This window comes from Eumetopias jubatus, unplaced genomic scaffold, assembly GCF_037043125.1.
Source record: "Eumetopias jubatus isolate StellerSeaLion01/CBP00866 unplaced genomic scaffold, mEumJub1_p1.0 scaffold_1, whole genome shotgun sequence".
NCBI classification, from domain to species: Eukaryota; Metazoa; Chordata; class Mammalia; order Carnivora; family Otariidae; genus Eumetopias; species Eumetopias jubatus.
Genome location: NW_028274807.1, coordinates 66,298,188 through 66,325,890, shown reverse-complemented (window position 1 = coordinate 66,325,890; position 27,703 = coordinate 66,298,188). Strand labels below are relative to the sequence as shown.

The 27,703-nt window shown below is 39.6% G+C and overlaps 1 protein-coding gene across 1 annotated transcript in view; it reads right to left on the bottom strand.

Moving 5' to 3' along the window:
- CD86 (CD86 molecule) overlaps positions 1-1,622 on the bottom strand; it is a 65,634-nt gene extending 64,012 nt beyond the window's left edge. The window contains exon 1 of the mRNA XM_028110662.2: positions 1,502-1,622. Coding sequence (XP_027966463.1) covers positions 1,502-1,515 — 14 coding nt within the window. The 5' untranslated portion in view covers positions 1,516-1,622. The remainder of the gene's footprint in view (positions 1-1,501) is intronic.
- Positions 1,623-27,703: the final 26,081 nt, after the last annotated feature.

Genomic DNA, 27,703 nt, shown 5'->3' with positions numbered 1-27,703 from the left:
TAATCTTCTGAAATAAAATCAGCAAAGCTGTTTCCGGAACCAGTAAGCACTGCATAGATGAGGGTTACTTAGATTTTCAAAGAACAATAATAAATAATGACTGATTCCAGCTGGAGGGTGGATGTGACTGCTTCCAGTAAGTCACAGCCACGGGGGCATGCCACACATGAAGAAACCTTGTGGTACAGAGCAAAGCAGCAAGAAAGATTTTAGCTTTACTCCGATATGAACAGTGTAATCTTAGCAAGTTATTTAGGCTCTTTAAGCCACAGTTATCTTATCTCTAAAACAGAATGATATTATCTGTCTGAGAGTCATTGTGGAGATTAAAATCCAATGGCATACCATGAATAAAGTACACAATACATCATGTATGTTCAATACTGGGGAGTTAGTTGAATTATTACTCTACTTTTTCTACTAACCTCACCCTGCTCACAGTCTCCCATGGCCTGTTTGTGACTCATTTTCTGGCTTCTGCATTTTCTTCTTACAACTCTTTTTCCTCTTCCCTTTCCTTGGTCTCTTTCCTACCTTCTCTTATTCCTCTGCCCCCAGGCCAAACTGGCCTTGGTATACACAAGATTTACTCTCTAGACTTTGTAATGCTTACACAGACGTTTAAATTTTTTCTGATTCTTAAAATCAACAACTGCAACATTTAAATATTCGAAAAACAAATTTACAAAATCAAAATTCATCACTTAAAAAAACCCCAACAATCGGTAAACTTTTTGGCACCTCAAATAATTCTTAACTTTGAGTGGCAGTGAAACGCCTTCGGTAGAAATTTCTTTAAAAGATCCCCTGCCGCCGCGCCTGGGTGGCTCAGTCCGTTGAGCGTCTGCCTTCGGCTGCGGTCATGATCTCAGGGTGCTGGGATTGAGTCCCACATCCGGCTCCCTGCTCTGCGGGAAGCCTGCTTCTCCCTCTCCCTCTGCCTGCCTCTCCCCTGCTTGTGCTCTCTCTCTCTAATAAATAAATAAAATCTTAAAAAAAAAAAATCCCCTGCCTTGCAGCTACAGGATCAACCTAGAATAGATGCTCTCAGAAGGGGAGAATGGCTTCTGGGACTTCATTTAATTTTTCACAGCATAGGTTGTTCTTTATCCCAGGGGTTTGTGCTTTTGGCTTGTGCATAACTATGCCCTTAATACATATTAGCATGCTTGAGCAGGAAGGACAGAAAACAGAGCACCAGCCTCAACCTCAGCCTGCTGCTGAGGTAACTCCTTTTTTTTTTTTTTTTTAAGATTTTATGTATTTGAGAGAGAGAGAGAGCACAAGAGTGGGGTGAGGGGCAGAGGGAGAAGTAGACTGCCCGCTGAGCAGGGATACAGATGTGGGGTTCTATTTGGGGCTGGATCCTGGGACTCCAAGATCATGACCTGAGCCCAAGGCAGATGCTCAACCAAGTGCTTAACCGCGGAGCCACCCAGGTGCCCCTGAGGTCGCTTAACTCTTAATTGCCTGTCAAAGAATAATGAGAATGATCACTCACCATCTGAGATACATCTTGGCTGCGTCGGCTGTTGTGCTAACGTCTGGGAATGATTCTTGTCTGTCTGTACCAGCCTGTGCTACAGTGGAAGGAGGAGCAACCCCTTTACGCCTGTGAAAGCCTTCCTCTCAATGACTGTATATCCTGTAACTTTCTTTAATAAAGGCTGTTCCTCTTTTTTTCTACAGATTTTGCCAACACTTGTGGAAGAAATTTAACCATTTCCTTGCATTTGAATTCACTGACCTACGTCTAAATATATATATTTTAAATAATTCAGTGGCTTGAGTTCCAGACCTGACATTAAGATGAGACTGACTAAAACTCCCCCTCTGGAAATTTCCTCAAAAAACCTAGAAAATAAAATAATTAAAAAGAAAGAAAAATCTCTGCATTTATAAATAGAATAAAAAATATTCTGCAGTTTTGGTAAGACAGTAAAAAGCATGATTTATTATGGATGTGGATTGGGAGTGAGTAGTCTCTTCCTACTGATTTCCACCACAGGGATAATAGAGGATTTCGCTGAACTTTGGGGGCAAGGGAAAGTCCTGTGAGAGCTGCACAACCAAGGGAGGCAAACAAAAACAACTGCTTTTATTATTTCATTCTTACTAGAGGCAAAGATTAAATTGGTCAAAGAGAGGTTTCCTGAAATAGAGGCCTGAAAAGTAAAAGCAGTATCCTAATATTAAGAGATGCACTTAAGAGAGAAACATAAAATTCATCAAGTAGAAACTATTTTCAGAAGAAAAAAATTTCCACATATGAACTGAAAGGGACACTATGAAGGAATTCAAAAGATTCGGACTATCGAAAAAACTTTAAGAAAATGGATTTTCCTCCAGATAAATCACTGTGAGCATTTTAAATTACAAAGACATTGAAAGCTAAAAGTAAAATGAAAAAGTAGGATGACTACAGAGAAAGATAAACCAGCTTGACCTCTTACTCAACCCTAAATGTCAAAAAGCTACAGAACAAGATCTATAGAGTTTTGAGGTAGCATTCTCTACCTAGAGAAGATACCAATTAAGTATGAAGGTCAATAGAAATATATTACCAAGCAGATAGAATAACAAAAATACCACTACAAAGATAACCTTCCTAAATAAATTACTTGAAGATGTGTTCCAGAATAGTAAGAAATGAATTAAGGTTGAAAGCAGAAGGATACAGAAGCTATTGTCTTGATTACCTGGCTCCAAAACGGAGAAAAAAGAGAAAAATGGAGGAGGAGGAAGGGCATAGTGAAAGCAAGTGCTAAGGTGGAAATTTATAGATGTAAACACTTACTTTAAAAATGAGGAAAAATCTCAAAAAAGAAAGAAAGAAAGAAAGATCTCAAATCAACAACTTAACTTTACAACTTAAGGAACTAGAAAAATAACAAACTAAACCCAAAGATAGTAGAAGGAAGGAAACTGTAAAGATTAAAACAGAGATAAATGAAATAGAGAATAGAAAAACAATAGAGAAGATCGATGAACCCCAAAGTTGGTTCTTTGAAAAAATAAAAAATATTAACAAAACTTTAGCTACAAATAGACTAAGAAAATAAGAGAGAAGACTCAAATTACTATATCAGAAGTGACCAATGGATCAAAGAAATCAAAAGGAAAATCAAAAAAGAATCTTGAGGCAGGCAAAAATGAAAACAAAAATTATGAAAACTTATGGGATGTAGCAAAAACATAGAGGGAAGTTCATAGAAATAAATGCTCACATTGAGAAAATAGTAAGATCTCAAATAAACAATTTAACTTTGCACTACGAGGACCTAGAAAAAGAACAAAGTAACCCAAAAGTTAGCAGAAGGAAGGAAATAATAAAGATTAAAGCAGAAATAAATGAAATAGAGACTAGAAAGACAATAGAAAAGATCATCAAAACTTATAGTTGGTTTTTTTTTTTAAGATTTTATTTATTTATTTGAGAGAGAGAGAGAGAGAGAGAGAGCATGCATCAGCAGAGGGAGAAGCAGACTCCCTACTGAGCAGGAAGCCACTTAACCCACTAAGCCACTCAGGTACCCTAATTGTCGGTTTTAAAAAGATAAACAAAATTGACAAATCTTTAACTAGATTAAGAACAAAGGAGAGAAGACTCAAATCAGTAAGGTTATAGAAGAAAGAGGAGACATTACAACTCATACCACAGAAATACAAAAGATAGTGAGAGAATATGATAAACAATTGTAGGCCAATAAGACAGGCGCATGTAAAGGATCTCAATGTCACTAATCTTCAGGGAAATGCAAATCAAAACCACAATGAGATACCACCTTACACCTGTCAGAAAGGTTAGAATCAAAAAGACAAGAAATAATAAGTGTTGGTGAGGCTGTGGAGAAAAAGGAACTCTTGTGCACTCTTGGTAGGAAGGTAAATTGGTGCAGCCATTGTGGAAAACAGTATGGAGGTTCCTCAAAAAATTAAAAATAGAAATACCATATAATCCAGTAATTCTGCTACTGGTATTTACACAAAAAAGGAAAACATTAATTTGAAAAGATATATGCATCCCTATGTTTATTGCATCATTATTTATTTATTTTATTTTTTATTTTTTTAAAGATTTTATTTATATATTTGACAGAGAGAGAGAGCGAGAGCAGGAACACAAGCAGGGGGAGTAGGAGAGGGAGAAGCAGGCTTCCTGCCGAGCAGGGAGCCCGATGTGGGACTCGATCCCAGGACCCTGGGATCATGACCTGAGCCGAAGGCAGATGCTTAATGACTGAGCCACCCAGGCGCCCTGCAGCATTATTTATTATAGCCAAGATATGGAACCAACCCAAGTGCCCATCCATAGGTAAATGGATAAAGAAAATACAGTATATATGCCCAGTAGAATATTATTCAGCCATAAAAAAGGATGAGATCTTCCCATTTGTGACAACATGAATGGACCTAGAGGGTATTATGCTAGGTGAAATAAGTCAGACATAGAAAGACAAATTCCGTATGATTTCACTTATATGCAGAATCTAAAAAACAAAACAAATGAATAAACAAAAAGCAGAAACAGGCCCGTAAATACAGAGAACAAACTGATCGTTCCCAGAGGGGAGGGTAGTAGAGGGATGGGTAAAATGGGTAAAGGAGAATAGAAGATACAGGCTTCTAGTTATGGAATGAATAAGTCACAGGAATAAAGGGTACAGGGTAAGGAATATAGTCAATTGTATTATAACAGTGTTGTATGGTGACAGATGGTAGCTACACTTCTGGTGAGTATAGAATAACATATAAATTTGTCAAATCACTGAAACTTGAAGTACACCTGAAAATAAAGTAACATTGTGTGTCAACTATCCTTCAATTAAAAATGAATAGATAGAATTGTCAAAAAATATATACACCAAAAAATTGGATAACTTAGAAGAAATGGATAAAATCCTAGAAACATATAACCTACCAAGACTGAATCACAAAGAATAGAAAATCTGAAGAGACCAATGATGAGTAAGGAGATCAAAGCAATAATCAAAAACCACAACCAAGAAAATGCCCAGGACCTGATGGCTTCACAGGTGAATTCTACCAAATATGTAAAGAGGAATAATGCCAATCCTCCTCACACTTTTCCAGAAAATTGAAGAGTAGGGAACAATTCCAAACTCATTTTACAAGGCCAGCTTTACTCTCATGACAAAGCTAGATAAGTGCACTATCAATAAAAAGAAAATTACAGGCTGATACTCCTGATGAACATAGATGCAAAAACTCTTTTTTTTTGAAATACTTTATTTATTTATTTGACAAAGAGAGAGAGACATCGAGAGAGGGAACACAAGCAGGGGCAGAGAGGGAGAAGCAGGCTTCCTGCTGAGCAGGGAGCCCGATGCGGGGCTCGATCCCAGGACCCTGGGATCATGACCTGAGCCGACGGCAGATGCTTAACGACTGAGCCACCCAGGCACCCCTAGATGCAAAAACTCTTAACAAAATACTAGCAAACTGACTTCAGCAGTACATTAAAAAATCATACACCCTGTGTAAGACTGATGAATCACAGACATGTACCTCTGAAACAAATAATACATTATATGTTAAAAAAAAAAGAAGAAGAAGAAGATAGTAGGAAGGGAAAACTAAAGGGGGGGAAATCGGAGGGGGAGACGAACCATGAGAGACTATGGACTCTGAGAAACAAACTGAGGGTTCTAGAGGGGAGGGGGCTGAGGGGATGGGTTAGCCTGGTGATGGGTATTAAAGAGGGCACATATTGCGTGGAGCACTGGGTGTTAAATGCAAACAATCAATCATGGAACACTACATCAAAAACTAATGATGTAATGTATGCTGATTAACATAACATAATAAAATAAAATAAAAAAAGAAAAGATCCTACACCCTGATCAGGTGGAATTTACCTCTGGGTTTTGAGGATGATACAACATATGCAAATCAATAAACATGATATACCACATTAACAGAAATGAAGGGTAAATATCATATAATCATATTAATAGAAATGCAGAAAAAGCATTTGACAAAATTTAACATCCTTTCTTGATTAAAAAAAAAAACTCTTGACAAATTAGTATGGAAGAAATGTACCTCAACATAATAAAGGCCATACATGACAAGCCCATAGCTAACATCCTGCTCAACAGTAAAAAGCCTAAGGCTTTTTCTCTAAGATCAGGAATGAGATAAAGATGCCAACTCTCACTGAAATACTAAAATTTGTATGGAACCACAAAAGACTGAAGAGCCAAAGCAATCTTGAGAAAGAAAAACAAAGACGGAAGCATCGCACTTCCCAATTTCAAAGTATATTACAGTTTTTCATTCAGCACTTTCAATATGTCACTCCACTGTCTTCTTACTTGCACAGTTTCTGGGAGAAAAAGTCCACTGTAATTCTTATCCTTTTTCTTCTGTAGGTAATTTTTTTCCGCCTGTGTATTTTCAAGATTTTCCTTTGGTTTTGGTTTCCAGCAGTTTGATTTTGGTATAGACTGAATTGTGTCACTCCAAAATTCAAATGTTGAGGTCCTTAACCCCAAGTACCTCAGAATGTAACTGTATTTGGAGATATGGCCTGTAAAGGGGTGATTAAGTTAAAATGAGGCCAATACGATGGCTCCTAATCCAATCTGACTGGTATTCTTATAAGAAAAGGAAGTTTGGACACAAAAAAAAGACACCATGGATGACATCCATGGACAGAGGGATGACCATGTGAAGATACAGCAAACAGGTGGCCATCTGTAAGCCAAGAGGAGATGCCTCAGAAAAAACTAACCCTGCCAGCACCTGGATCTTGAACTCACAGCATTCAGAACTGTGAGAAATAAATTTTGGTTGTTTTAGCCACCCAGTCTATAATATTTTGTTATTAGCCCTAAGAAACTAATACAAATATGATGTCTAGGAGTGGGGTTTGTTTTAGTTTCTCTTGTTTTGTTTTCGGTATTTATCCTTCATGGTGTTTTCTGAGCTTCTTAGATCTGTGGTTTGAGGTATGGCATTAATTTTAGAAAGTTCGTAGTGATTATTTCTTCAAATATTTCTTCTATCTCATACTTTTTCTCTGCTCCAAGATTCCAGTTACATGTATATTATAACATTTGATATTTTCCTTCAGCTCTTGGTTGCTCTGTTCTGTTTATTTTTCCCCCATTCGAGTTTTTTCCTCTTGCTTATTAGTTTATATGATTTTTATTGACCTATTTTCAAGTTCCATGATTTTTTCTTTTGCTGTGTCAAGTCTACTAATGGGCCTGTTTAAGGCATTTTTCATCTCTATTACTACTTTTTTTTATTTCTAGCATTTCCATTTGATTCTTTTGTTTATAGTTTACATTTCTCTGCTAAAATTATCTGTCTGATCCTGCATGTTGTCCCTGTAAGATAGTTCCAACATATGTCATATTTGTGTCTGTTTTTTTTTAAGATGTTTAAACAAGATTTTTTAAATTTATTTGATGGAGAGAAAGGAAGCACGAGCAGGTGGAGGGGCAGAGGGAGAAGCAGACTCCCCGCTGAGCAGGAAGCCCCATGTGGAACTCGATCCCAGTACCCTGGGATCCTGACCTGAGCCAAAGGCAGACACTTAATCGACTGAGCCACCCAGGTGCCCTTGTGTCCGGTTCTGATGATTGTTTTGTCTCTTCGGATTTTGATTTTTCTTGCCATTTTGTATTCCTCTGCTATAGATTGAATTGTATCCTCCCAGAAATTAATATGTTGAGGTTTTAACTCCCAATGTGATGGTCTTTGGAGATGAGGCCTTTGACAGGTAATCTGGTTTAGATGAGGTCATGAGGGTGGGGATTTCATGATGGGATTAGTGCTCATATAAGATGAGATACTGGGGACCTTTCTCTCTTTCTGTCTCCACCATCTGAGAACACCGTGAGAAGGCACTCATCTAAAACCCACAAAGAATTCTTCACCAGAACCCAGCCATGCTGGCATCCTGATCTTGGACTTGTCAGCCTCCGGAGCTGTGAGAAATAAATTTCTGTTTAAACCACCCAGTCTGTGGTATTTTGTTATGATAGCTTAAGCAGACTAAGACAGCCTCATGATTTTTTGTTCAAAGTCAGATGTGTTATACAAGATAATAGATACTGAGGTCTACATGTTTTATGCTTAGAGATATGCATGTCTTTCCTTTTGCTAGGCCCTTAGTGATATGGGGATTTGTTTAAGTTTGCCTGGAGTTGAGTTGGGCTGGAAGTTTGGTGTTGCTTTGGTTAACCTCAGTGTACCATAGGCTTTCAAATTTTCTAGCAATACCTTATGTTTGTCAGAGCGTTTCTCTCAGTGTCTGCTCTACACTTGGCTTCATGTCTTTCTGCTTTCCTTTGAGTCTTCCCTTTGAACTGCTTCCCCAAAATAATCTGTCTTTTGAAGCTCTCCTACCTGTATTCCATTCTTATTTTTACTTAATGTTTATTAGAGTGGTTATGGGGAGGAGGGTAGGCAAGGCTTAGTTCTCTGATGTTCTAATTGCTTCAGTTTTCATCAGACATCGTGAACCTGTGGGCCTTCACTAGTGTTCTTGCCTTCCACTGGACCTAGTGCTGGGCCAGAACCTGTTCTTGACTTACTCCCAGGGGTAAACATTTATTCTCCTGTTTTCCTCCCTCAGTGGCAATGGGCTTCCACCAGTGCCCTAAGGATACAGTTTTTGTTTACATTATCCCTGCAGATTGAGCCTTTTGTTTCATAAAAGAGATAGAATAGATGGGTTTGAGCAGAGTTTTGGCAATGACTGCTAGTTCCCCTCATCCAGCCATCGCTGTAAGGAAAATTGTCCTCAGAGTTTTCTTTAATTTTCCTTGTGAGCTCGTGGTAAGGTTCTCACAGAAAAACCCTTCAAGAAGGTACTAACCCTCAGGGGCTTCACTGTATCACACTGGCCCACACTGGGCCTTTAAAAATTTATTACAGTTTTCCAGCTATTCTTGTTACTGGCTTATATGGCATTGGGCGGCGTCTGCCCCCAGATAATCAAATGCCTTGATTCTGTTCTTCTATAAAGGAGGTGTCTCTCCCCAACTTTGGGTTACATTTTTGCCCTGTGATAGCAATTCTCTTAAGGGTTCAAGAATCTATTAGTTTTGCAGTTTGTCCAGCATTTTCTTATTGTAGGCGTGGGAACAACTCTCTTCATAGCTCTCTATACCTCTGAGGTGAAACCAGAAATAATTTCTATATATTTTTCATATATTTCATACAATTTCTGGGGCTCAACCAAAATAACCAGACATACCAGTTTGCTGAATACAAGGTCAATATACAAAATCAACTGAATGTCTATACACCAGCCATAAACAATAGAAAATAAAATTTTTAAAATGATTTTTAAATTGATATAATTTACCATCAAATTATATCAATACCTACAAATAAGCCTCATGAAGATGTATGATATTTCTACCCAAAAATCTAAAAAAAAAATTATTGAGAGAAATTGAAGAATATAAAAACAAATGGAGGCATATACTAAGTTCATAAACTGGAAAGCTCAAAAAATATAAAAATGGCAATTCCTCCCAAACTGATCTATTGATGTAAGGCAATCCCAGTTAAGATCCTAGCAGATTTTTGTGTAAATTAGCAAGTTGATTCTAGAATGTATGGAAATGCAAAGGACTGAGAATAGTTAAGTCATTCTTGAAGAAGAAAATGAAATGAAAGGACTTGCTCTAGTAGGTATGAAGACCTGTTATGAGGCTATAATAATTAAGAGTGTGGTATTGGCACAAGGGTAGGCAAACAAATAAAAAGACCAATGAAAGAAAATAGAGAGTCCAGAATAAGATATACACATGTATGGACACTTCACTTTTGGAAAAGCTGACATTGTTGCACAGAAGGGAAAGGAATTTTCTTTCTCTTTCTTTCTTTCTTTCTTTTCTTTCTTTCTCTCTCTCTCTCTCTCTTTCTTTCTCTCTCTCTTACTTTCCTTTTTAGTATATGTGCTGCCCAAGCAAACACAGGAATTAATTTTCAATAATTAGGCTTGGTCAATTGGATATCTGTATGAGAAAAAACGGAGGGGTACCTGGCTGGCTCAGTCAGTAGAGCATGTGACTCTTGATCTCAGGGTCATGAGTTTAAGCCCCATGTTGGGTGTGGAGCCTACTTAAAAAAAAGAAAGAGTGAGAGAGACATGACTACTTCATATGTCAGTTCTATGTGGATTGTAAATCTAAATGTAAATAGCAAAATATAATGCTCCTTGGAGATAACAGAGGAGAATATCTTCATGACCCTAGGAAAGGCACGTATTTCTTAAATAAGACACTAAAATCTTAAAGACATTAAAAGAAAAGATTGATAAGTTAAACTTCTCCAAAACAAATAATAAAAATATCTGTTCATCAAACAATATCATTGAGAGAGCAAAAGGCAACTCACAAATTGGGAGAAGATATTTTTAACCTGTATAACCACAGAAAGGACCATATCCAGAATACAGTAAGAAACTCCTGTAAATCAAGAAAACAACAGAAAACTGAATAGAAAAAATAAGCAGAAGATGCTACCAAAGACAAAAAAGGATATCCCAAAGTCCTGAAGGCTGATAAACATATGAAAAAATGTTCAACTTCATTAGTCATCAGGGAAATGCAAATTAAACCACAATGCAATACCATTACACACCCAGTGGTAGAACTATAATTAAAGATGGTCAATCCCAAATATAGCCAAGGATGTGGAACATTAACACTTACACATATTAGTAGTATGTAGGTAAATTTAGAAAAACCTAAGTTTGAACATATGCTTACTATACAGAAAATCTATTGCTGCATAACAGCAATATTGTTTTAGTGGCTTAAAATAACAAACATATATTCTTTCTCTTTCTGTGGGTCAGGAATTTGACAATAGCTTAGTTGTGTGGGTTTTGGCTCAGGGTCTCTCATGCGTTTACAGTCAAAATGTTAGCTCTTCTGAAGATTTGACTTCAGCTAGAAAATTTCCTTCCAAGATGGTTCACTCATATGACTACTGGCAGGAAGCCTTAGTTCCTCACCATAGCACTTCTTCATAGGACTGCCTTAGCATCCTCATGATATTGCAGCTGGCTTCCCCCAGACTGGGCAAGGAAGAAGCTGTAATGCCTTTTATGACCCAGTCTTGGAGGTAACACACTGTAACTTCTGCTGTTCTGTTCATTAGAAGTGAGTCATTAAGTTCAGCCTTCACTTAAGGGTCATGGATTTAAGCCTCCCCCTTTTGAAGAGAGGAGGGTCAGAGAATTTGGGGACATATATTAAAATCACCACACATACTCCACGACCAAACAATTTTACCAGGAGTTACTGAAGCAAAAATAGGTGAGTGTATGGATCTCCAACATTTACAACAATGTTTATAGCATCATTATTCATAATAGCCAAATAGTAGAAACAAAATGCTTATCAACAATACAATAGATACATAAACTGTGCTATATTCTAACAATATAATACTATTCATAAATAAAAATTAACAAACTTATGATACATGCAAAGCCACAGATGAACCTTGCTAATACTAATATTGAGCAAAAGAGACAAACTCCAAAAATGTGTACTACATTACTTTCTTGATATAAATGTTAAAAGAGGCAAAACCAAACTATACTGTAAGAAGTCAAGATGGTGGTTACCTTTGGGGAGGAGAAGGGAGGGAATGATTAAGAGGAGTTTTGAGGAGATGCTTCTGAAATCACCATTTCATTACTGATCTATAACATGCCCAGAGGGGTAGCTGCAAAGATATGTTTACATTGTTATAGTTCATGGAGCCATAATACCTCTGATTTGTGCAGATTTCAGAATTGTCTTACACTTCAAATGTGGAAATTTTTTAAAAAGATGCCAAAGAAAGAAAGTATTCTTCAAGTAAAAACAAAACATGTCTGTTTTGTTTGGTATGCAAGTAGCCAGTTTGTAATATCTGCTTTAGACCAGGTTGGTAACTATGATCTTCAGTAGGCCTCAAAGCATATGGGTTATGTTAGACTTTGATGGTAGCATAAATCTATTCCTATAGAATTTAGAATCGTCAAATGTTCATTATGGAAAAGCCCTTCTGGATCAGTTAATCCAGTGATTTTTCAAACCAACCTCTCTGGCAGAGGCAACCCCTTAGGTACTCCACAGACTGCAAGTGCTTCTCAGAACACAGTATAAAAACCACTCATCTAGCCTAATGCCCTTGTGTTACAAATAAAGAAACTGAGGCTTAGAGAGACTGTTATTTGTGTAGAGTTAAACAGCTGCTTGGTGGTAATGTCCTGAGATTCACTCCCACATGAAGGTACCATGAGTCTGTCTTGCTGCCCTGGAGAAGAAACCCGAAAAGGGAAAAGTTACATATCTCAGGACCTTGGTCTTTGGAGTAGAAACTCTCCAATTCTGTCATTCAAGGTGGTGGCAAAGCAGAATTATCAAAGATAAGCTGAGATAAGAAATGTGTTGGAAATTATTCTGTTTAGGGACTGCCCTGGGGAATGCCCTATTTGCTAACAAGATGTGGGGCATTCTCTCATCTAGCTCACCCTTCAACTAGCTTCTCAACTCTGGCTGTACATTAGAACCACCTGGGAACTTTTGAAAAATACTGCGTTCTGGGTCTCCCCACAGACTAATTGAATCAGATTCTCCGGAGTGGGCTGGAAAGAACTGGATATTCTGACCCCTATTGAGCTTTACTGAGCTGTGTATTGACAGAGCTCATCATCTCAGAGAAGCTCTGAATCTAAACAACAAATTGGGCCTTGCCACAAGACGAAAAAACACTAGAGAGAGAGAAAAATTCCTCTGGTGGTAGCAAAACTCTAGGCTGCCTACCTTCATTATTATGAGAACTTGGACCTCTTCTCTGTGGCTCCAGCCTTGGGAAAGCAGCCCCCCATTTGTCCCTAGTTTTTCTCCTTATAATAAAATATTGGGAACACCAGATTCTTAGGCCTTGTGTGAAAAGTGCAATTAAAGTACCTTCATTTCATGCATGGCTTTGGGCAGAACATGGAGTCTACGCTTCTGCTTAGAATGGGTAGAGTCCATTCTCTGAGAAAGATTACCCTTAGAGATGCATTAGTTCTGTATTCCTCTGTCCAGTCAAGGGACATCTTCCTAATCCGCGTCCTTCTCACCTTTTTAGAATGCTAAAAGTGGAAAGGACCAAAGGGGTTATTTCACCCAGTTTCTCATTTGATAAAAACATTCTTGGCCATAAGTGACTTACTCAAAGTCACACTGGATGTCAGTGGAAATGTCATGGCACAAATACACATGGTCTGATTCTGTACCCAGTGCTCACTCTTTTTTATCTTAAAAGTATTTTTAATTACAAAATATGCCAAAGATAGAGAAAAGCATATAAAATTTAACTGATTTTACATTTTTAGCATATTGGTTTCAGATATTTAAAAATAAAATGTTACAGATTCAGCTGAAGTCCCTCCTAACCCACACCTCTCTTCCCTCCCTCTCCCAAGTAACAGCACTCAAAGACTGGTGAATCCTATCCCCTGGAATGTTTGTTATACTTTGTTCTACATATATATGAATCTTCCATAATACTATATGATATTGTTTTTTGTCTTAACATTTGACAAAATACTGTAAATAGTATCTTGCGACTTCTTCATTCATATATTATATTTTTAATATTCATCCATGGTATAGATTTAGTTAATTCATTTTAACAGTGGCATTTTATTGCATTTCATTGATAAACCCCATTTTATTTACTTATTCCCCTCTGATGGAAAGTTGTTTCCAGGTTTTATACAAATTGTTTCACAGCCAACATCCTTGACACGTATCTCTGCATACAAGAGTGAGAATTTCTATAGATTGGAGACCTAGAAGGGAAATCACAAGGTTCTGGATATATGCACCTTCAACGTTATGATATTTTCTCAAATTGTTCTCCAAAGTAGTTGAACCAATTTACACTTTTCACATCTTTACCAATACTTGGTTTACTCAGACTTTTACATTTTAACCAATTTGTCACAGGTGAAATAACATTGTTTTAAATTTACAATTTCTGATTACTAGTCAAGTTGAGCATCTTTTAATATAATTAATAGTGAATCAGATTTCCTCTTATATGCATTGGCTATTCATCTCCCTTACCATTGGGTTGCTTCCTTACTTTTTAGGAGTTTTTTTTTAAAAATACGGTTGTTATATTTTGTTTGCCTTTTAAATGCTCAGGAAATATCTTTCTCCAGTTTGTGGTTTGTTTTTTCATTTTGTTTATTGTCTTTTGTTTACAGAACTTTTAAATTTAATATAGTCTTCTGTATCAGCCTTCCTCAATGAATTATTCTTCTTGTTTTCTGTTTAAGAAATCATTTTTTTTCTCAAGGTCATACGGGTAATCTACCATATTTTCTTCTAAAAGCTTGAAATATTTGCTTTTAATATTTAGATTTTAATCACTTTGGAATTTTGTATGTAGTATGAAGAAGAGATAGCTTACCTTTTAACATAACAAACACTAATTGTCCCAGCATCACTTATTGAATAGTTTATGGTTGTCCCACTGAATCATGCCACCTCTGTTATATATCAAGTTCCCAGCCATATGGGTATCTGTTTCCAAAATCTCTTTTATGTTCTACTTGTCTGTTTGCCTATCTATGCCAGTGCCACATTGTTTTAAGTGCTCTAGCTTTATCATTTAAAGAGGCAAATTCCCCTCTTCCTTCTTATTTTTTTTCAAAAATTATCTTGGCTATTTACCACTGTATTCCATTTAATTTTAGGAATATCTTGTGAAGTTCTGGGGAGATTTTTCAGGTTTGTGTTAGAAATATTTAGAATTTATTAATTTGAAAAAAATTATTGTCTTTAGTTGTATTGTTTTTATCCATGAATATGGTACATCTTTGCATTTATTTACATCTTTGAAAACTGTTTTCATTAACTTTTTACAATTTTCTCCATAGAGCTATTTCACATATATTGTTAGATTTATTCACTTTATAGATTTACTGCTATTACAAACATATATTTTAAAGTTATATCTTCAAAATGGATATTACTGATATATACAGATGCCAGTGACATTAACATATTGACCTTGTTTTCAGCAACCTCTCGTTAGTCCTTATATATATATAGATTCTTTTCAGTAGTCCGTGTAATCATAACACTGTGAATAGCAACATCTTTATTCTTCATTTTCGGCCTTTTAATTTTCTTATTGTGCTAATTAGAAGATTCAGCATAATGTTGAATAGGAGTAGTAATAATGAACAAATTTGTTCCCAGACTCCTTTCACTAGATTCCACCACCTCCTGCTTTTAGCCCTACTCTAAGATGAACTGTATCTTGGGTTATATCCCACTGACCAAAAAGTAGGTCTCCCAGTCCCTGCTGACCCAGACCTCCCTTATCAAGCATGCAGCTCCTACCAACCTCATTCAACCAGTTGCACTTAATAAAGGTGTCCAAACATCCAGAGGAGTTTCATTTGGACACTCCACTATTCTTTCAGATACAATGTGTCTGAAATGATTCAAAACTTTTCTATATATCTGTGTTCTTTAATGGCATCACCATCCACACAGACTCAATAATCAGAAACCTATATTCTTCACTCAATTCCCACAACTAATTTACCATCAATCTTGTCAATTCCACATTCTAAGTATCTGCCAAAGTATTTTCTCTTCTCCACTCTCAACACCAGTGACTGGGAAATACTGGGCCCTCAGTATTTCCATCTTGACCACAGTAACAGTTTCCTAACTCATCTTTCCAATTTCATCTCAATTCTTGCTTACCCATTCTTCTCACTGCTGTCAAATTTATTTTCCTAATATGCAAGTCTGATCATGCCTCACACAGCTTAAAACCCTTCACAGCTTCCTCATTGTCTACTGTATGGAGTCTTAGTTCTCCAGCTGGTGATGCAAGGCCCTTTATTTACCCTGGCTCTCTAACATATTTTCCTACCACTCCCCACTTGCCCTAGCAAAACTGAAGTGCTTATAGTTCAGCTGTGCTATTCCCTGGTGCTATGATTTTTGAACATAGTCTCTCTGTTTGGATTGCTTTGGCAAAGTCTTGTTCACTTTCAGATTCAGCTCACATGTCACTTCTTTCAGGAACTATGGATAAAGAGCTCAACAATATTTATTGAGCACTACCTATATGCCAGGTACTATGCTAGACGCCAGACATACAAAATGAATAAGATGTGTTCCAAATGTTGTGGCATCAGTTACTTTCATTTTTTGCCTCCCTTTAGGTTTAACTGCCTGGAGCAGCATTTTTACTTACATGCTTATTTTCTTTCTTTCATTCTCTTTTAAAAAAATATTTTATTTATTTATTTGACAGAGAGAGAGAGAGAGAGAGTATAAGCAGGGGGAGTGGTAGGCAGAGGGAGAGGGAGAAGCAGACTCCCGGCTCAGCAGGGAGCCTGATGTGGGGCTCGATCCCAGGACCCTGGGATCATGGCCTGAGCTGAAGGCAGAGGCTTAACTGACTGAGCCACCCAGGTGCCCCTCTCTCTTTCACTCTTGATAAATACACAGTTAGATGTACAAATATCACACTATTCTTAAGAAGAGATGCACATGCATATATAGACACAGTATTCAGTAATATTTATGACAGTTTTAACTAGAAAGTGTGGTTATAAATGATGAAACCATAATCTCTGTACTTTGTGGTTAGACTCTGGACCAGTGAACACAAAGAAATAGAGTATGGCTAGGGTAGTAATAAAGGGTATGTCCTCTGAAGGCAGATTGCCTTAATTTGCATCTCAGCTTAGCTACTTAACAAGCTGGGTGACCCTGGGTAAGTAACTGGACCTTTGTGCCTCAAGTTCCTCAGCTGTAAAATGGGGACAATAATAATCCCTGCCTCAGTGTTGTTGGGAGAATTATTGAAGTTAATACAAAAGTGCTGAGAATAGTGCCTAGCACAATATAAGTGTTTAATAAATGGTATCTATTGTTACTTTGTATATGGAGACAGTTTCGTTTCAGTCCCTATCAGCAGGTCAAGTGATTTTTACATCTATATTGAGCAATAAAAGAACTGTTTGTTATTCTGAGCCAAATGTATATTCTTATCAAATCTTTACTGAACCAAGGGCATATGTTGGCAGAATAACTGGGCCAGGAAAGCTCACAGTAGTGGAAGAGTTTTACTTAATGGAGAGCTAAATGATCTATGTGAAGACAAACTACAGTAGAGTCAACTAGTTGTAAATTCAGACTGAGGCATACCTAGGTGAGACTGTATCGTGTAAAGCTAACAGCAGAAGGCCTGGAGTCAGACTGCTTCACTGAGATTCATAACTCCACCACTTACTAGCTTTGTTACCTTGGGCGAGTTACTGCTTTCTACCTCAGCGGCCACATTATTATCAATGGAATTGATAATAACAGAAAAACAGTCCCTATTATATATATTGTAGAAGTGTAATGAGATAATGCATATAAGGCACTTAGAACATTGCTTGGTACAGAATATAAGTGGTGAATGAAAAAGATGCATGTAGTAGGCAGAGAAATATATAATCTATGTGTTCACTCCAAGAAATCTGTGTTCACTCCATCTACCAAGAGGTAGATGTTCAACTGAATGAGTAATCCCAAGAAAAAATAAGGCCATTTTAATTCTACTGCACTTTTTAATTCTACTTTGTAAAAGTCATATTTTGTTCCTATAGAAGCCTTCAATGTATGCCTCCAGTTATGTTGGGTTTAGACCTCCAGGACTTCCCCAAATATGTTCCATGAAACATCTGCCCTAAGATATGTGTAAGAAAAAGGGCTTTGGGGTTGAATAATGTTGAAAAATGCTATATGACTTATTTCCTTAGAAATTTCAAATGTAAGGGTGCCTGGGTAGCTAGCTCAGGTGGTTAAGAGTCTGCCTTCACCTCAGGTCATGATCTCCAGGTCCTGGGATCAAGTCCTGCATGGGGCTCCTTGCTCAGCGGGGAGCCTGCTTCTCCCTCTGCCCCTCCCCACTGCTTGTGCTCCTTCTGCCTGCCGCTCTGCTGGCTTGTGTTTTCTCTCTCTCTCTATCAAATAAATAAATAAAATCTTAAAAAAAGAAGACATTCCAAATGTATAGTAGCACTCTAAGGGCTTGAGAAATGCTGCGAAAATGTTTCATTTAGTTTAATCCAGCATTTCTTGAATTTGATCACAGAGCCTTTTTTCTATATGCTGTTTATTAACATGCCATGGAATAAACATGGAGAAATGCTGGCTTCTGATGAGTATTAAAATGACCTTTATATCAAAACAAGGGCTGAGGGCCATGGGAGGTAGGGTTGGGAAAGAGAGGGCTCATACTTTTTTAGACTGGGATTGAGAATTTGTCTAGAGTAATTTACAAATCCAGGGGCCACACAAATCCCTCAGGGTCACAAACACTCAAATACATACAGTGTTCCTGGGAGCAAAGTGTACAGTCTCTGGAGGGGGTTAGGGGAGCATCCCACACATCATATCCTGCTTCAGCTGCTGTGCTGAGATCCCACTGTGGAAGGTCTAAAGGCCCCTGAACATAACTGTACCATCTGCCTTTGGCCATGTACTGCCTGATTTTACTTCCTACTTTCTTGAAGAGAAGAGGCTACAGGAAAAACATTTAAAGTGGAGAGGCCCAATTGGGGAACTAGAGGCCAGACTCAGGGGGAAGAGGGGAAATTGGGAGAAGGGACTGGGTTGACCTCCAATCAGTTTCAGGACAAGGATGTTCCTCTGCGAGGAAGTGAGATGGGGGACACCAGTAGCTCTAACAAAGAGAACCCTTTACAGCAGAGCAGGTCAGGAGATATACGTAAGAGAAATAATATTGCCTTCCAAGGGCAGTGATGAGAATGGGAGCTTCCTGAGGGGCAGAAACCATGTTTAATGCATCTTTGTAATTCTTTTCTCAAGGAAAAAGATGGTGGCTAGGAGAGAGAGCACAATGAATAATCCCTAGTAAGGGAGAGGTGTATAAAATATCTTGCTATTTACACTGACCAGGGTTTAGGTGCCTTTCCGAGTTCATGTGGTTGGTTGGTTGGTTCCTGAAGGCAGGTGTGTTTTACCCCTCCCCGTGGGTTGCTACCAAGGAAGGAGAGACTGGATTATATCCTAGTTGTCCTGGTGCAAAGAGACCTAGAACCTTTGCCATTGGGAGGGGTGACTCCGTGAGGGGCTGCTGAGCTGCACTTCACGCGGGATGGAAACTAAGAACAAGGAATACATCAACACTAACAATGCCTAACTATAAGTGGTGGGAGCAGGATTTTTTCTTATCTCCAATAATTTATATTTTTCTAACTTCTCTATAATAAGCATCTATGACTTTAATATTTGTGGAAAATTAAATGTTTCTCTAGTTTATACTGTACATCTTTAGTTTCTAGAAAACCTGAGCAGACGTTATGTGCAAACTTCATGTTGGTGTGTTTTTAGTGGGGGGAAAAAGTTTTCCAAGCATATATGAGGGGATGGAAAGATAACGTAGGAAATACACCCCAGAAAGTTATATCCACGTAATTCTACAAAGAGGGGAAGAAATTTGCTAGGGATAAGTTTCCCCAAGAACTTCTGGGGGAAAAAAAATGGTAACGTTCTCTAGAGGCGGGAGGGGTGTGGCAAGAGACGCAGTTCCAGCGAGACGAATTACCTGGCAGCCCGGGGAGGAGGCGCTGGCCGCTAGGCAAGGTGGCCAAGGTCCTCCGGGATTGGGGGGCGGAGCAGGAAAGGGCGGGGCGCGGGGCGGGAGGCGAAGCCGCCGGCGCTCTCAGGTGGGGATGAGCCGGGGCCGTACCTGCTCGGCGACCGCGGCCGGTCCTCCGCTCGCCTGGCGCCGAGAGAGGGGAAGGCGGAGGGATTCCTCGGAGAAGTGGCGCGTCCTGGGGCGGCCGCTGCTGAAGAGAGACGCAGTGCCCCCCGAGCCCCTGAGCTGGCAGGGACCAGAGAGCGGCCGGCATGGGCCTTGAGCTGCCTGCGCCTTGGCTGCTGCTCTTCACCGGGCTCCCAGCAGGTGAGCCTTGGGAAAAAGTTGGGTCTCCCCCTGGGCCCAGGGAGACAGGAAGCCATTGTTGCCTGGCCTTGCAGAACTGGTCACAGGCAGGCCAGTGGAGGCCTGGGCCGCGCTCTGGTAGCTCTTGGCACAGGCTCGAGTTTCTGCCTGTGGGAGGGAACCTGTTGTTTTCCTCTTTTCTTAGCCCCGGCCCTTCCCAAACAGGTGCAACTAAGGAAGAAACCCAGAGCCTCTGGGCCTCCCTCCTGCAGTCTTTAGGCACTTCTTGGTCTCGAAAGCTGCACTGATAAACGTGGAAGCACAACTCTTTTGATCCCTCATTACCTTGCCCTTTCATCTGATGCTTGCTTTTAGGTTTTCAATATGGTGACGGAAATGCATTTATGTCGCTCCTGGGAGGTTATAACGCGTCCTCAGTATCATGGGATGTTCGAAATGATTCAGAACCTATTTTACAGGACTGAACCATGTGTCTCTTTGCTCATCATGTTCAGTGTCGTCTTTTTCTACTTTCTTTGTATCCACCCACTTTCCTAACTTTATCCCTTGCTCAGTTCTCTCCCCATCAGGTGCCCAACCACCCCCTCCCGTCCCCTCCCCTCTCTTAACCCTCCCACCCTGTCTGCTTTGGAAAGCATGGTTTTTGTGTCTCAGTGTATCTCTTGTAAATGTGACAGGAGTGTGTATCTGCAGGAGTAAAATCAGGAAAGGACAGCTGAGTGACTGACTGTGCAGGGCTTGCAGCCCCTTTCAGTTACGATGTAGTGCCACCTTGCAAACAGAACGGTGTGAGTTCCCTTGGAAATTCTGTCCTGTTGTCTTTTTTTTTTTAAGGTTTTTTTGTTGTTGTTAAGATTTCATTTATTTATTTGACAGAGAGAGACACAGCGAGAGAGGGAACACAAGCAGGGGGAGTGGGAGAGGGAGAAGCAGGCTTCCCGCCGAGCAGGGAGCCCGATGCGGGGCTCAATCCCAGGACCCTGGGATCATGACCTGAGCCAAAGGCAGAGCTTTAACGACTGGGCCACCCAGGCGCCCCATGTCCTGTTGTCTTTCATTTCACCATTCCCCACCCCTTCTTTTAGGAATAACTGCTCTCTTACCTCGAAGTTGTCAGAGGGAAGTCTGCTCAGTTTGCTCACAGACCAATGTGAGTCTTGTATTTTTCTGAGGGAAAAGATGTAATATGAAGTTGTGGGCAGAATTTCATTTTTACCAACTTGATAGAACATGAAAACCCCACGGATGTAACTAAATCTCATTCAGACAAGATTCTACAGTAGCTTAAGCTTAATGCTGAGAATAAAAAAGGCGGAGAATTGCAAAAGGGTGAGAAAACTGGAAAATCAGTATTCCTAAGATCCTCTGGCTCATGCCATTTTCTGGGGGCTCTGTGTCCCATCAGTTATCTGAAACTGACAAGGGTAGATATTGGACACATGATACACAAGGAAATGGACTAAACCTCACCTATTGAAGTGCCCGAAATTCCACCAGAGCAGTTACCTGCTTAGACTGTGACGGCAAAATCCTAAACATCCCAGCATCTCACAGTCCTCTCTCCTTTGCCTTATTTGTTTAGCTCAAATTCCACAGCAGCTAGGGATTTCTGAAGCTACTTGAGCTGCCTTTTCAAGAAAATGGTGGTCTACTCCCACCTCTGCCTCCTAGCACCTCATCCCCAGATTAGGACTTTGTAGCCAGCCGCCATCCAGGTCAATAGAATAAGAAAGGAAGCCTTACAGACAAAAATCTTATTAGGATATAAACCCTAATCCTTAAATCATCAGCATAATGTTTTAAAATCTATTTGATTTTTATGAGGAATATTGAACACTGAACATTTTTCAAATACAGTGATTATGACCAAAGGGTATAATAATAAGCAGACTGCTAAATGGACAGGGACTTTTTTTTTTTTTAAGATTTTATTTATTTATTTGTCAGAGAGAGAGAGCAAGAGAGCACAAGCAGGGGGAGCGGCAGGCAGAGGGAGAAGCAGCTTCCTCGATGAGTAGGGATCCCGAAGCAGGACTAGATCCCGGGACCCTGGGATCATGACCTGAGCCAAAGGCAGATGCTTAACTGACTGAGCCACCCAGGTGTCCCTGGACAGGGACTTTAGAAAATGGAGTTCCAACTGTTCAGGAACCAGCCATGCATTATTAGTACCAGGATGCTGAAGTGGTAAAATTATACAGACTGTCGTGTTTCCTGCCATTCTTTAACTGGAAACCTACCTGCATGACCTATTTTAGAACCAGAGAATGCTGAATTCTCTGAATACGATAAGTGAACATCTAATGTCACTTTTATTTCATAGGTGCAAAATTGACATTTCAACTCTTCAGACTCTAACATTTTGAGAGGAAATAACTACTTTAGCAGATATATTCCCCGAATGTGTGTAGGAAATGTAAAAAAAAAAAAAAAAGCTGCATTCAGCTATTTAATATGCCTTTGGATTTTGCATCCAGAATGGTTGTGTGACTCTGGTCAAGTTACTGAACTGCTGAAAGCCTGCAGTAAACAGGGATGATGATAGTACTTATCTCAAGGATTTTATGAGGATTAAGCAAAATGAAGATTTTTAAGGCACTTAAGATAGTGGCTGAAACACAGTGAGGGCTTATTGAATGTTAGCCATGGTGATAATGATAGTCATGATTTAGACCCAAGGAGGATTTTTAGAGCTAACTTTAAAGAATCAATTTAAGTGTCTCCTCCTCCTCCTTCCCCTATGGCTAAGAAATTGCAATTAATAGTCAAATTAGATGGACTCTCAGGTTGAAATTCAGATTCTGCCTCTTACTAGCTGTGACTTTAGAGGAATTGCTTCAATTCTCTTCGTCTAGAAAACAGGTAAAATTCCTGATGAGCCCCTCACACCTCCCACCCTCCCACCCCCATAAGGCCAACTGATGTTGGGTGAGTTGAGATCAAGCACAGTGTCTACAAAATGGTCATTACTCAGGAAATATTGGGTCCCTCGCCACCGCCCCCATCTCTTTATTTTTAGACCAAACTTCCTAAAATTCTCTAAGATCAAACTGAAAATCAAGTTTCTTCTCTTACTTCCAGTATCTGCCAAAGCAGTGCTTTTCAAACATTTTTTTACAGTTCTCACTATAAAAAGAAATAGTTTATGTTGTGACATGTACACATAGATAAGATTTATAAAACAGAAACAAAAATATGTGTACACACATGCCCATTACGATGCTGTATAAAAGAATAACAAATTGACATCATATATTATTTTAATAACATTTAAATTAGTAGAAAATAGTCCCCAAATTAACATGAAATAGAAAAATCCAATAAGTTGATTTTCTCAAGATCTGCTGCAAATTGCATTATGAACTTTGGAAAACCCGAGAGTATGTTCGTTTTCGTCCATCACCCCATTCTCTTCTGTTTCTAAAGAAGAGTTAACCCTAGCTTCTGGTGAGCATCCAAGTTTCTGCAGTTGTGGAGTGTGGGTCATTAGTGAAATTAGGTCAGATTTGGGTACTGGCTAGCTGGTCAGTGTGACCAGAGGCCCTGAGGAAGCCTCTCAGGTCAGGGAGTCCTGGGAAGTTACCGCAGTCCCTGTGCTCTGAGCTGTGGGCAGATCACTTGTCAGAGTTTTGGTTTGTTTGTTTTTGTACTTCAGAGTATTTTTCTTTAAAAAGAAACTTTTAGCACACAAGTGATACTTAATCCTTAAAACAAAACTTTAAGATAATCTAAAGTAAGTACTTGCAGCCTTTTGCATTATTGGCGAATAGTTCTGGTTACCTCCATCCAGCCTCAAAGTTTATTCCTGGAATGAAACTTTAGTTTTCCACTCAAATTCCAAAAAGGTGTGTCTCATTGGGGCTTCTGTGAATTTTTTAAGTTTATAGAGTGGTGTTAACTTACAGATTCACGCAGCTCTCAACTTGTATTATCATTCTTTGGGGAATCAGCCAGCTGACTCCTAAGGGACATGATTCTTAGAGAGCATATAGGCCAGTAATTTTCCCTTGGCGGTGAGGGTAAAGTGTGGGATCACATTGAAAACTGAATGACATCTCAATCCCCAATATAGTGGATAGGAAAATGGAGCTTCTCAGGTTGAGTGGGGTGTGGGTGGTGGATGGGAGCTGCCCACTCAGGTCCTTCCTTACCTCCATGGGGCTCCTGACGTACCTCACCAGAATCCCAGGGCTCTGCTAAACTCAAGTACAAATCACAGCCAGTCCTTGTCTGTCTTCCCCTCTGGGCCAGTTTTGCAGATAAGGAAATCTATGTCCAGGGAGGTCACGAGCCTTAGGGTGACACAATGGAGTTAGTTTGAGAGCTGAGACCAGAACCCTAGCATCCTTGCTTTTAGTCCATGGCTCTTTCCCCTGTTTCATACCGTGGAGCAAGTTTGTTTTGTCTAATTGAATCCTGGTATGCAGAAATTGAAATAGATTGCCTCTTGGATGTCTAACTAAATGCTTTTTATTAAACATCTTGCCTCAACAACGATGCCATGGAATGAGATGCTGGGTAATTAATGTACCGTCTGCCTGGGTTTCTTTCAGCCCAGTACTGTATTACATCATGTAATACAGAGATAGCGAAAGAGATAGCAAGAGAGAGCAGGAGCAGAGAGGAGAGAGAGAGAAGCAGGCTCCCCGTTGAGCAGGGAGCCTGATGCGGTGCTGGATCCCAGGACCCTGGGATCATGACCGGAGCTGAAGGCAGACACTCAACCAACTGAGCCACCCAAGCACCCCTCATCTTTATTTCTGTAGTTTTCAATCTTTAAATCTTAGGGTAAGTTGGGGTCAGAGGAAAGCAGTTTTGACACTTTCTTCATTTCCCAAACCCTGTTAATCACCATGTTCTGTTTCTTAATCCCAGGATCTGTGCCCTCTTTTCTATTCCAGGTGATAAACCTCACACTGCCTATTTTAAGCATCTTAACCATCTCCTTCCCTTGAGGTCTGCTACTGTCTCTATCTCGTCCATGATAGGTTACCTACCTGCGTTCCCCTTTCCCACCTTCACTCTAATCCTCCAAGCACCCCTACAGGATCTCCATAGCTTGTAAGAGTGGGTTAAAGGCCTTTGTTTGGATTTCAAGGCTCACTCATTCTGGCCTCACTACTTTGGGTAGCCTTCTCCCCAGTGGTATGGGCGCGCTCTGGTACTTCCTCTCCCCTGCAGCACACTTTGTTTTTTCGTCTGACCATGCCCACAGATGGTTAACTTTATTTATTTTCTGTACTTTTAGAGTGCTTAAAATTTATTCCAGGCCGTTTAGCCTGTCTTGTGTGAATTTGTTTGCTCTTCTGGTGAGCAAATGTTTAATGCATACCACATACGAGGCATGCTGGCTAACACTAGCTGTGAGGCCTTAAACCAGTTACTTAACCCCCCTGAGGATTTTTCTCATCTATGAAATGGAGACAAAATAAGGCTTATCTCATGGGTGTTCTACAAAGATTAAATGAGATACTATGTAAGAAAGCACCCAATATCATGGCTAACAACATAGCAAGTGCTCAGTCTATATGAGTTTCCTCCCCAGGGTAGCCACACGCTTAGCACAGTATAGAGTAGCACATGTGTCCTTTGTTCAACATGGAACACATAGACATAATTCCTCCCCCACCCCAGCCCACTTCTCTTTGCCCCCTTTCCTCTTCTCCTGATTCTCTCCATCCCTTACTTTGGGTTCACACTCAACGGCCACTCCCTCTTCCACTTGATTCCTTTCATATTTGCACTGTTATCTAAGGAAATGTGCAACAAGTACAGATGGCAAATATACTTGGGGAGATAGCTTGCTCAGACATAAACTCTGATAGGATTAGACCTGTGTACTTTTTGTTAACCTGCTTAGTGGAGCATAGGTGCCTGGATATGTGAAAAACATTCAAGAATCGAGACCTTCTATCACGAATTAACACCAGGCCCTGCCCCTTGCCTAGAAAGACCATGCTATCCCTGCTGCCCGCCACTCCCTTCCAGGCAGGAGCCTTCATGTGTAGAGGAGGGGAAATGCCATTCAGTCCCCCGAAAACAGTTCTTAGTAAAAAAAAAAAAAATTTGTAGCTATATCCCTGTGTTATATGGATAAAATATTCTAGAAACTGTAAAACATCTTGCCCACTCTGACGTAACACAGGGAAGACAGACTGAATAAAGAAATATACAAAGATAGGCATGCGTTTGGAACACAAAGCACTTAATGGTAAAGATAATCTTCTTCCGTTGGTGTGTTTTCCTTCGACTTTAATATGGGATGTAGTCCCCACGCTGCACAACGGCATCATCTTGGAAAGTACTTCATGGTAGGAAACAGAGAATCCCCTTCTCCTTCCCTTCTTCCCACGAGCTCTGATATCTCACCTGAAGTTACGTTTCCACCCTTAAATGACAGGTTTCCCTCCCTCTTTCAGAGGAGACAAACTGAATGGGTTTGCCAGGGTACAAAGTGACGCAGCTTTAAAAGCTTTTATTGCCAGTTTACATTTGTATCATTTAATTTTTTTTTTAACATATAATGTATGATTTGTTTCAGAGGTACAGGCCTGTGATTCATCCGTCTTACACAATCCACAGCGCTCACCCTAGCACATACCCTCCCCAATGTCCATCACCCAGCCACCCCATCCCTCCCACCCCCCACCACTCCAGCAACCCTCAGTTTGTTTCCTGAGATTAACAGTCTCTTGTGGTTCCTTTCTCTCTCTGGTTTCATCTTGTTTCATTTTTTCCTCCCTTCTCCTCTGATCCTCTGCCTTCTTTCTCAAAATTCCTCATGTCAGTGAGGTCATATGATAATTGTCTTTCTCCGACTGACTTACTTCGCTCAGCATAATACCCTCTAGTTCCATCCATGGTGTTGCAAATGGCAAGATTTCAGGTTTTTTTGAGGGCTGCATAATAATATTTGTATCATTTTAATTCTTTCAAAATACTTTTACTTGCTGTTCTCAATTGGCCTCAGTCTCTAAGGTGGGCAAGATAAGTACGTATGATACAAATAATAGCTAATGTTTATTGGGTGGCTATTATGTTCCAGGCTCTTTGCTAAATGCTGGACCTTTATTATCTCATTTAGTCCTTACTACAACACTGTCAGGGAAGTATTTTTTTTTTAAGATTTATTTATTTTTTTCTTTTATCCCCCTCCCATTTATTTATTTATTTTTAAATTCTTCGTTTTAAATTCAATATAGTTAACATATACTGTATTATTAGTTTCAGGGATAGAATTCAGTGATTCATCAGTTGCATATAACACCCAGTGCTCGTTACACCAAGTGCCCTCCTTAATGCCCATCACCCAGTTACCCCTTCCTATCACCCACCTCCCCTCCAGCAACCTTGTTTGTTTCCTAGAATTAAGGGTCTCTTATGGTTTGCCTCCCTCTCTACTTTCATCTTATTTTATTTTTCCTTCCCTTTCCCTATGTTCATCTGTTTTGTTTCTTAAGTTCCACATATGAATGAAATCATATGATATTTGTCTTTCTCTGACTTATTTTGCTTTGCATAATGTACTCTAGCTCCATCTACATCGTTGCAAATGGCAAGATTTCATTCTTTTGGATGGTGGAGTAATATTCCACTACACACACACACACACACACACACACACACACACACACACACGCCCCCTACATCTTCCTTATCCATTCATCTGTCAGTGGACATCTGGACTCTTTCCATAGTTGGCTCTTGT